This window comes from Stegodyphus dumicola, chromosome 12, assembly GCF_044657685.1.
Source record: "Stegodyphus dumicola isolate Sdum_Otavi_A_Nest chromosome 12, ASM4465768v1".
NCBI lineage: Eukaryota > Metazoa > Arthropoda > Arachnida > Araneae > Eresidae > Stegodyphus > Stegodyphus dumicola.
This window is the reverse complement of record NC_140779.1, coordinates 98,176,761-98,188,759: the sequence shown is the minus strand read 5'-3', so window position 1 is coordinate 98,188,759 and position 11,999 is coordinate 98,176,761. Positions and strand designations below refer to the sequence as shown.

At 31.2% G+C, this 11,999-nt stretch overlaps 1 protein-coding gene across 1 annotated transcript in view; it reads right to left on the bottom strand.

Annotated features, from left to right (window-relative positions):
- Window positions 1–3,392: 3,392 nt before the first annotated feature.
- Window positions 3,393–11,999, bottom strand: part of LOC118195984 (U3 small nucleolar ribonucleoprotein IMP3) — a 156,916-nt gene continuing 148,309 nt past the window's right edge. The window contains exons 3-6 of the mRNA XM_085806710.1: window positions 9,967–10,041; window positions 8,128–8,207; window positions 3,822–3,946; window positions 3,393–3,477 (exon numbers count right to left, since the gene is read on the bottom strand). Coding sequence (XP_085662836.1) covers window positions 3,454–3,477; window positions 3,822–3,946; window positions 8,128–8,207; window positions 9,967–10,041 — 304 coding nt within the window. The 3' untranslated portion in view covers window positions 3,393–3,453. The remainder of the gene's footprint in view (window positions 3,478–3,821; window positions 3,947–8,127; window positions 8,208–9,966; window positions 10,042–11,999) is intronic.

Genomic DNA, 11,999 nt, shown 5'->3' with positions numbered 1-11,999 from the left:
CCCTCTGGCCATTTGAGCTTTAAAAAAAAAAAAAAAAAAAAAAAAAAAACTGAGAAATTGTAAATAGTAAAAAAGGATTTCATTTCGAAGCTTACACGCCAAGTTAACAGCATATTCTACCTTCTTAGTCTAAAATGTATCGTGTTTGCTAGAAGTAATGAAGTATCATCAAAATCAGAAATGTATTTAAAAAAAATATACTAACTATACATATATATTTTAAAAGAAACCGAATATATAACTGGATTTTTTTAGAATTAGAATTTTTTTAAATTACAGTTCGAAATAAAAATTCTTAAATCACAGAATTTATATAAAATCGCTTTTACACAAAACATTTTACAAAAATAAACAAATGAAATCTTTTCAGCCATAATGAGGACATGTTTGCCCTTTTTTTCGTCTTTATTAGCTTTAAAAATAAATGTTCACACAAAAGTTGTCGGTTAAATATGTTATGATACATTTTCTTAACATACTTTTTAATAAAATGTGATATTGACAGTAAAAAAAAACTCGAAAGAGTGTTCTCTCCTTCCGTAATTATACCGTACATACATTATTGAAAACAACTTTTATTATTTACAATAAAAATTATTTGTTTAATTAAGCGCTAGATGGCGCTATGACGCAAAGATCAAGCTACAAGTTTCAGAAAAACGTGGTGCTGCCATCTATACCTAACTAACTTAACTAACTAACCAAATTATAATGCCTAACCCCCCCCCCCGAGTTTGCCTCAGACACTAAACACTTACTTTACATTTTTCAGCAAGTTTCCTTTCTTTTCTCGCTCTTTCTGCCCCCCCTTTTTTTTTTACTTTGCATTATGCCAAAAATAACCTTAAAATTTCAATAAAATAAAGAAATTCAATGATGTTACATATTTTTGTCTGCATATGTAACATCATTGAATGTCTGCATACGTGGTGCTGCCATCTATACCTAACTAACTTAACTAACTAACCAAATTATAATACCTAACCCCCCCCCCAGAGTTTGCCTCAGACACTAAACACTTACTTTACATTTTTCAGCAAGTTTCCTTTCTTTTCTCGCTCTTTCTCCCCCCCCCCTTTTTTTTTACTTTGCATTATGCCCAAAATAACCTTAAAATTTCAATAAAATAAAGAAATTCAATGATGTTACATATTTTTGTCCGCATATTTTAACACAAACATATATCTGTAAAAATTTTATAGACAGAATTTCCATAGTCCAACATTTAGCATACCAGGAATAAGCAAAGAATGCAAAATTTTAATGCATGTTTTATATATATATATAAAATACTTTCATTGCATATTGAAGCCAAAATTGATTTTAGAACTACCTAATTTTACTTTCGGAGTACATTAATATTATGCTAAATGAAAGAATTCATAATACTTGAACAATACTATTTTCCAAAATTATTAAATTTGATGTATTTTAAGAGAACTTTTTATAATTTTTACAGATCTCTTTCAGAATATTTTGAAAATTTTTTTCTTGTTTGTTTGATTCCAAAGCTGAAGGTCAAGAGACATAAAACAGAAGTGGAAATATGAAGTTTTGCTTTTATCAAGATTTTCTGTATCAAAATTTCACCAAGAACTAAAGATTTATGAAGAAGTTTCTTTAACCCTCTTCCAGTAACTTGCATTCCATAGGGGAAAAAAAAAAAAAAAAAAAAAAAGATTACTTAAATATTCTAATATATTAATATACTAATACAGACATAAAAATACATTAGATGTAACGATTTTAAGCACATATTGCATACTTTACATTTTAAACTTGTTGCTCTCTTAAAAACTTTTCAAGAAGCAAAAGCATTTCAGGCTACATACACATACAAGATCATCAAACAAATCTCTTGTCAAGATGCATAGTACACAGTTTTCGTATAAATTTTCATCCTTGAATATAAAACTTGTAGAGAAGCAGCAGAAAATTCTGGGGATAAATAAATAAACTCACTGTGTATAGATAAGCACTGAAACTCACACTAATATAATGTTAGAATTACAGAAACAGAGAATACAGTAGATGCCACTTAATGTAATAGTGGTTGATACATCACTTACTATTCTTCAAAAGAAAAATATCGGAAATAGTTGGCCATCAGATATGTAATTCTGAGGAGTTTGGATACTATAAAAATTTCTGTATTATGGACTGTGGAGGTAAGGTCTCTTTAAACTTTTAAATTCTGAGTTAATATGGATAAGCTTTTGAAAATAATCAGAAAGAAAAGTTAACATTCCAACAAGTGTTACTGAATTAGTTCAACAAGTTCAAAATTTCGATGAAGCCTCCAACGGCTAAAATCATTATCACAGTTATTAGACTTTTTAGAAACTAAAGAACAGATTTTGAAAAGCTGTGATTTAGAGACAGAAGCACTGAAAAACGATTTGGAAAAATTTAATAAACAATAAAAGGTTCAAAAGAAAATGACGACAAACTATTGTCCGCTGAAATTAAATTAAAGAGCAAATTTCAAGAATTAAGACAAGAAAATGTTCAGTGGACTCCTGCGGTTCCTAATACATCTAGTATTTCGGAAAACATCACTGTGGCTTTAATATTACCAAAGTTAGAAATTACGCAATTCTCTAGTGATTTAGCAAATTTATGTAATTCTTAAATTATTTTCATAGCCCAATCACTTCAAATAAATCTCTTGTAAAAAAAAGTTAAAAATTCCAGCATTAAAATCCCTTCTTTCTAGCCCTGGTTTTTTACATTGGGATATACCCCCTTGCAGGACTGGATGATAATCACAGTGTAATTGATATCTTCAAACTACAATAATGCAGTCTGAACAATTTACTGATACCTAATTCATATATTTCTTAGGGTAAAACAACCATAAACACAATAATAATTTATGATGGAAATCCAGAATTCATTCATATCTAGAAAATGGGTTTTTTACAATACTAAGCAGGAAAATGACATGTAACTTCAGATTTATAGCTTTGAAAATTAATACTGATGTGCAATCAAAGTAAAAACATAATGCGATAAGCACAGTCCTCTTTACTTCTGTTTTGTTTTCCAACTTCTCTACAGTTAAAGCCAACACTGGATTGACATTATTAATTAGTAAAACATTATTAACAATTCTCTTTCTTACATAACCATGAAGATCCAATTTTATTTGTACATTCTTATCAACTATGAATGAGTTTCACTACAAAAATCATATAGTATTTAGCTCTCTGTTATGTACAGCACCTCTGATTACAAGATCAATATCCACTGTCCATGGGGAGCAGAAGCAAGATAAGCAATATCACGTTTAATGTTCTACCAAACTCATCGCTAGGACTGATAGCAGTATAATCTTTATTGTTAATACAATCAAATACAATTTATTGTTAATATAATCAAAAACACCTAGAAATATTTTAAAAAGATTTTATTTAGATTTTATTTACAAATAATGTATACAAATGTTTTCTTTCACATGAGATCAAAATCATCCAGCTGAAAAAGAACAAAAAATTATTAAATATTTTTACTAAATAAATAATTTTTTTCAATAAATATTTATTCTTATGTAATGAGCATAATAATGGTAATGGAATTCATTAGTTTTATATCATGAATTAAATATCTCCTTTCACAAGATTAATGACTGAATTTATTAGAAAAATTCAGCAAATATTTTATAGGATAGAATGGTAATAGCCTCAAATTTGTGAAACATGAAACAAAAAAGTATTAAATATTCTGCAGGCTTTATATACAAATAATAACAGTATCAGAATGAAATGATAAAAGTAAATATAACACATGAAATAAATGGATAATATAACAATTAAGATTACCTCTTCATTGTATCTTGCAATATGTCTCTTAATTGCAGATCCATCAACCCATGTTATAAAATCTTCCATATTTCTAGTAACTAGAAATGCTGGATCCATTACAACATGTGGACCAACACGGACATCTGCAGTCAAGTCAAGAAAATCATATTTTACCATAGAAATATGAAAAATCTTTAAAATATTTTTTTAAGCATACAGATGTACGTCAGTAAATGTAAAACAATAAATATGAGAGGCTTAGCTGTTATATAGAAAATGGTCCAAAGTGGAATATAATTATCTTAATTGATATGCACTGTGACAGTTACCTAATCTGGATTTAATTGACAAGACCGTTTTCCCCAAGCAGAGAGAAAATTGTGAACTCAGATTTTATGGAAAACATTTTTTTATTTATGCATAAAATGTAAAACATTTTTTATATATGCATAAAAATTAGAGATCAAAAGCACTGTATAAAAATGCCTTAATGCAATGATTTAGCTTCTACAGAACTATAAACAGTTTCACAGCAAGAAAGAAGTAACTGTAAATAAGAGGTTCCCAATGCGGTCGGTTATGGACCTTCTAGAATGTCGATGATATTTTAAAGGGGGTTGATAAAGACCAAGGGACAACAGCCAAATAGGCGCAAGCAAGATCCTACTGACTATAAAAAATGTATTAATAAAATTCATAATTAATTATTATTAATAATACATAAAACATACAAATAAGACAAGTTTAACATCCAAATAAGTCAAGTTTTATTCAAAACACATGCATATGCTAAGCTTTGGAATTTAAAAGTCATCTGAGAGAAAGAGCCCAAAATTAAATTTGCTACTAGATTAACATTATTAACTTTTCCCTCTCTTACCCAGTGAAAGCAGGTACCAGTAAGCTAAGTACAGTAAGTTAAGTCAATAAACAACACAAAACAGGTTGAACATTTCTGAATGAGGTGATTTCAGAATTAAGTTAAGCAAATTTTATGCCAAATGCCAAATATTAATTTCATCAAAACATCAAGCACATCTATCACATTAATTAATATTAAAATTTTGGACATTTAGAATCTGATTTTGTGTCTGATAACTTGTTTATGTTTGCTAAATTAAATAATAATCATGCAAAAAATAATAAAATTTAAATGTAATAAACCATTTTTTTCTAAACATATGCTCATATTCCTAGTCTAATTGTTTGTTATCTATCAAAGTTATTTACATGCAATTATTGGTATTATGATTATGCTGTATGCTATACATCATAGAAAAGTTAAACTATGAAGAAGAGAGTTGATGAAGATAACTATTTTTTTAATGAAATCGAAGCAAGAAAATCTTGCTGTAAACCATAAAAATACACTGCTGGCCACTGTAAATAAAACACCCTGAAGGAAGCATGCAAATAACATGAAATTTACAACATGCATTAGTGGAGGTGAGATATGCAAATGATTAGATTTTCAGCACAGACGCACATTACGCGTGCCTGTGGCACCACTTCAGAAAGCTATTTAAGGCTTGGAGTTTTCGATGATTTCAAGTTCAGCAACTGTGTTTTCTTGTGGTTTTTTTCAAAAAAGTGATCAATTATGCCTCATAGTAAACAGCGATCATCGTTTGATCAAGTACCCGAGTTCGACAGAGGAAGGATAATGGCCTACCCAGAGTGTGGATTATCTTTCAGGGAAACCGGTAATCGTGTTGGACGAAACCAAACAACTGTAATGCGGATATGTGACTGTTGGATGCAGGAGGGGACGATTGACCGACGTGTTCGATCGCATCCACCTCAGTGCACCACTTCACGTGATAACAGGAACATTGTGCGCATGGCAGTGACGGATCGTTCAGTCACATCACGAACCATAGCACAATACATTCAATCTGTAATGCATCATCCGGTGTCTGCGCGTACCATTCGATGCTATTTATAGCAGAGTGGTCTGTCCACAAGACGTCCATTGCTTCATCTACCCTTGACACAGAACCACAGACGTGTCTGCCACCAACGGTGCGATGAAAGAAGAATATGGACAGTAGAATGGAATAAAATTGTCTTTACTGACGAGTCCCGCTTCCTGCAACACCACTCTAATCAGATTCAAATCTGGAAACACCGTGCAGAGAGGACAGCTGCATTATGCACCACCACACTTGATCCTGCACCGGATATTATGGTATGGGGAGATATTAGATATCACTCTCGCACTCCTCTAATACGCATTGCCGGTACTTTAAACAGCCAGCGCTACATCTCTGATGTGTTGGAGCCAGTTGTCCTTCCTTACCTTCAGGACTTGCCCACAGCCATATTTCAACAGCACATGTGGCACGCATTGTCCAAGGGCTCTTCGTCAATCGCCAGATTGAATTGCTTCCCTGGCCGGCTCGCTCTCCGGATCTTTCGCCAATAGAAAACATGTGGTCCATGGTTGTTGAACGTTTGACCCAGATTACATCCCAAGCTGCCACACCAGATCAATTTCGGCAACCTGTGGAAGCTGCTTGGTCTGCTGTACCCCAAGAACACATCCAAAGTCTCTTTGAATCAATGCTGAGGCATGTGGCAGTGGTAATCTCCAACAACGGTGGCTACTCTGGTTACTGATTCCGGAAGGAACCACACTTCACAGAAGTCTATAAATTTAATCATTTGATACTTAGTCAACATGTTATCTACTAAATAAATTTTGTTGTGATATTTCTTGTCTTTCTTGGTGTTGCAATTTGGATGGCCAGCAATGTAAGTTACAGGGGGGAAAAATGAAAAGTGTTATAAACAAAACAAAAAAGTAATGTATAGCTACAAGGATGGGCCCTAAAGCATTCTTTTCTCTTTTTGTATCACTATACCCCTTGAACGTTGCTTATCGCCAAGCTGATTTTCCCCTACCTCAAATAAAATTTTAGCTTTCATTCATGTATTACACTTAAGATAGCACTGAAAAATGGTGGAATTTTTGTGTTTTTCATCAATTTTTTACAGTTACTAAATTCCCTACTATTGAAATGCTACAAGTCTTAATGCGAATTTTGGAGGCCGAAGAACACGGAAAAGGTTTAAAATCGGAAATTTCAAATTATTTATTGCTTGCACAGAAAGCTCAAAAGACATAGTTTTGTAAAAATAACAATATTTCAGAATTTTTCCTATACACTTTTTTAAATAGTGACTATAATTATCAAATATTATGTAATTATATTCTGTAATTGTAAATATTGTTTATATTGTAAATATTATGCAAGCATGCATGTGATAGCTGATTCAGACAATTCTCACATAATTGACAGAGACAAAATAAGAACAGGAAATACTCATAATAATATAAATGATTGAAGAATTAAGAAATACAACATGATGGAAGAACAGATGACATGATTTTTATTTGAAACAAAACTGTTTTAATTCTAAGCATTTTTGAAGAGCTAGAAAAGAGGACCATTATTTTCGCATATAAGAACCAGTATCAGAATACATCGACCATGTTTCTCCCTCTTAGAAGACTTGCTAAAGATACAGCTTCTACTTTAATTTGCCATTTGACTTTGATGAGATTTTCCTTGAAGAACCTGAAGTGATACGGAGTGATGGAACCGTAACTAACCTCAGTATTTAGAGTGCTAGAACTGGTTTGAATAAATGGTCTTATCTACCAGATCAAATTGTACATTTGGAGACCATTGCAGTGGAGTATATGTCTCCTCTTCAGTGAAGTGCAGTTCCATCACCTATTTTACCACATAGGTGGTCAAAATTTGAGTATGGTGAGTGAATGGAAGATATATATATATATATATATATTTTAATATATAAAAACATTTTTGTTTTAATTTTGCATAGCTAGGTAATATTCAAGTTTTCCAGGTAATAGTGACACGAAAATTTAGGAAAAAAGTTTAGATAGAGTGATAGATAGATATATGAAGAAAAAATGAAGCATATTTTAAGACAGAGTATATAAATGCTGACTAAAGAGAAATTTTACTCCCATAAAATAATAAAAGAAACAAAAATGATACTCTTGAAAACATTTCACTTGAAGCTTTAAAATAAATTTATGACTTGAAAGTTTATAATATTAAATACTGAATTTATCAACATGAAATTCTGCAGTTTTTAACTTTACATTTTAACTAATCACATCACCTTCATAAGATGCACTTAATAGTTCTCAATTTTAAATGATGCACTTAATAGTTCTCAATTTTAAATAACAACATTGATTAAAATTGCTATAAAATTATCATTTTCAGAAAAATAACCCAGTATATGTATAAATCATGCATTGGCATCTTAGAATGCAAAAGGATACGTCCTTGTTCAACAAACTGAGTAGAAATTTTCAAAGAAGGGGCCATCCGACTTCTAACCATTAAAACTGGCAGACGTCTCCTATTAAAATAAATAAGAATACAAAAGAATAATAATATCTTAAAAAAATAATCCAACAATTTTTGCCATGTTAAGATTATTTCATATAATAATTAAAATGCTTTAAAGCATACTAAAGCAAAACATCTCCAGACATTTACAGGGCTAGCGTCTCAGAGTTGGTGTAAATGGTGCAACAAATTTTTTAGAATTTGCAAAGCACCAAGCTGCAAAATTTAAGGATGACAATTTTTCTTTTAATTTTAGGAAGGTGCATTGGGCACTAATTTTTTTAGAATTTAGGGATGTACCATGCAGCAGAATTTAAGACTCTAAGAGGTTGTATCAGCTGGCAAATTCCTACCTGGTTATAAATTCAAACAGCTTCATTGAAGTGTCATTGAGTGTTTCAAAAGACACAGATTACAGTTAGTACTTGGAATTGATTGCTTTTATTAATTACAGTATTTCCTCTTATATTTTCCTGCCCTAGCTTTTTAACACTAAAATTTTTTAAATGTTTATGCAATTTTCCTCATTCTATATAGTATATAGCTTTTTCCCGTTAAGGGCTAGTTTATTGGTAAATTGTATTTCATAGATTATTTTCATTTTTATTCACTTCAATCAATTAGTATTTGGATTTTTAGCATATCAGTATAATATTAGCATTTATCCAATCTATTTACCCTTCCATTTATTGTCTGAAAGCTATTTTGTGCAGATTCTTAATTAAGCTACAGAGCAGTTGTTATCATACTTAAAACTTTCCAAATGTATGATTTCTCTTTACTTCAATTATTTACATTCCAGCTGATTGTAGTCTTATCTACTGCAGATGTTCGATCTTTCGAAATGGTTGTTCGTCCCCTTTCTCTCTCGCTCCTCCGACGTCTCTTTTGGGAACCATCAGATATTGGCTCAATATCCGTCACATACTGCAATGTTAATATTACTATGTATGCATATTGGAATGTACGTTTCTTTTAAAGAAATAATATTGTGATAGTCCTGTAGTTTATCACTGACTACTTTTCATTTGTCATAGTCTTATCGTAACCATGTTCTTCAGAAATTAAATTACTCACATAATTTTCCCTTTTCGGTTTTCGGACAATAAAATTCGTTAAAAAACGGGGTAAAATACATGAAGGAAATACTGTATATATTTCACTGAACCTTAAAAGCATATTATACATGCACCCCCCCCCAAAAAAAAATATGAGTTTTATCAATTAATTAACATACAATTTTCATATTCATTCACCATTAAACATCCCCTACAAAAAAAATTTAATTTTTTGAACTTCATATTAAGAGATTTTAAACTAGAAAAAGTTCTTTCAGTACTTAAAAATATTGGCACCATCCATGATATGTGCATTACAGGGGTTAACCGTTTGTCACCTCTCTCTCAGAGGTCAAAACTTTAAACTCGGACAAATGCAATGGAAAAACAAATTTTTTCTTCTTTTCTTTCTTTTAATTATCCACCAGTTACAGCTATTACATTTTCAGTAAGTATTATTGGCTACAGTGAACAGTTAAACCTGGTAATAATTACAGCTGCAGCATTGCTCTTTGCAAAGCACCATTAGTGAATTAGTTGTGATTTATAATAAATACGGACTTGTGGGTTTTGGAAATTCTAGTTATGGCTCTCTAACTCTTCTGAATTCCAACATGCGGTTCTTAATCAAAGTTTGGCCATCTCTGATATATATAAATGCCCAAAAATAAAACTGCAAGCTTTAAAAATGCATACAAAATATTTACATACCTGCAAAATGAAGAAGCTGTAACTTTATTGCAAAGTTCTAAATTTTCATTTTTGGATATCAAGCCCATTGAATACCTGGAAAAGAAATTCAGTGCTACAATTTATGCTTAGTAAAGTTAAAATTTCAAAAGCATCCTGAAGATGAGCCAATGGCTCTTTCAGATTTAAAAATGAAAAAAATATATAAACATTAAATATGAACCTTCATGTAAATTAAATTACAGTACATATTAGATTCAATGTTTTACATAAAAAACAACAAATAAATAAACAGAACAAAATAAAAAATTCGTTGAAAATATTAATCACTTGCATGTAAATTGATGAAATTGCAAAAACTTATTGCAAAAATATCCATACTTCTCAGTAAACAATACACTAGTGCCACTAGATGGCAGCACCATTACCAAGGTATCAAACACTTCTCGCAACTTCTAGCCATAAATTTCTGATCGTTACTCTTTGTAATTCAGTCAGTCGTATTGATAGCTAAATATTAAATTTTCAGACTGATATTTATTTCAAATAATTCTAATGTGTTGAGTGAATCACTGGATAATTTACTTAAAATAAAAATTAAAAAAAAAAGATAACTTTTCAAGAGGGGGAAAATATGAGAATAAATAATGGTAACCTATTTTCTTCCTTTTATTTATTAAATAGTTATATGACGCATATAGGAAAAAATACATATATTTATATGTAAATAATTCTAAACATCTCTGCTACTATAACACTTCATCGCATTTCGATTCAATTTTGATAAAGTCTGTAATCTTGCACAAAAAATAAGTAGAAATTATCTTCACTGAGCTCCCTAGGTCAGTCTGGTTCTCTTTTTCTGTACTTACTAAATTTTAAATTCGGGGAGCAAATCGCATATATAAATATACTCCCAAACAAAAAAATTATTCTTGTTTCAAAATTCGTAATTGAGGTTATTTATCTTTTGACAAATATGAGAAAAGGTTAATCAAATCTTTGAATAAGATTTATATCACAGTATAAATCCATTTGCAGATTTTCTGGGACGTTAATCAAGTTTGTTTTCAATGGTTATGAAAATAATATCAAATTGGAGCCCCAATAATTAAAATCATGCATCTTTCTTCAGGTTGCTTTCATAATAGTTAAATTCATAACAATGCTAATTAATTTAAGACATGTTATTCACGAGCCACGTAAAATTGTTTCGTGTACTGCATACGTCCGCGGGCCGCCAGTTGAAGACCACTGATGAGTTTGTTCTTAAATCGCCGAATGCTTTAAAGATAATGGCCGCAGCTCTCATAGTTGGCAGTTCCAAGAGTTGGTATGGAATGAGTGGGAAAGCGATCTGATTCCAGAACGAGACGTGATGCGAAAAATGAAAAGATTCGGCTGAAGACATTTCCAGTGTCCATAAACAATCAAAAAATACCAGTGACGCATTCTAAACAGCATGGTGAAGAGCGTCAAAACACTTTTGCTTTTAATAAAAATCTTATTCAGTGATTGGATAAAAAGCGTCTGTATTGCAGCGTTGTGTAAGCTAGTATAAGGAGGATTTATTTTTAGACTGATATATTCTAAGTAGTTACTATTTTTAAAACAGAAAGGGGAGTTACCCAAGTTAAAATGAAGAATAAAAAGGACTATAACCAATTAGAAGAATTAGAAGTTTGCTTTACAAAATTTTATCTTACATATATATCAGGGGCGGCTCTCACAGGCGAGTGGCTGTGGACTGCATAGCTCTAATGAAAATAAAATATAGGTATGAAATATGGTAAACTAAAACTACTCCAAAAGAAAGTAATTAATTTATTTCATTTTTTAAAAGTTATCAGGTGTTTCTTTCCATTTTAAACCCTCTAAGGTATTTCTCCCACTTTCCTAGCGTGCCTTCGTGGTGTAATGGTTCTGCAGGCTGGGCCGGTATTCCAGAGGTGCGTGGTTCGATTCCCGGCGAAGGCAGTTACTAATTTTTAATCTCTCTTGCTCCAAAAATTCCTAATGTCTCTACAGTGGCGCCCGAACTAAAAGGGTTGTGG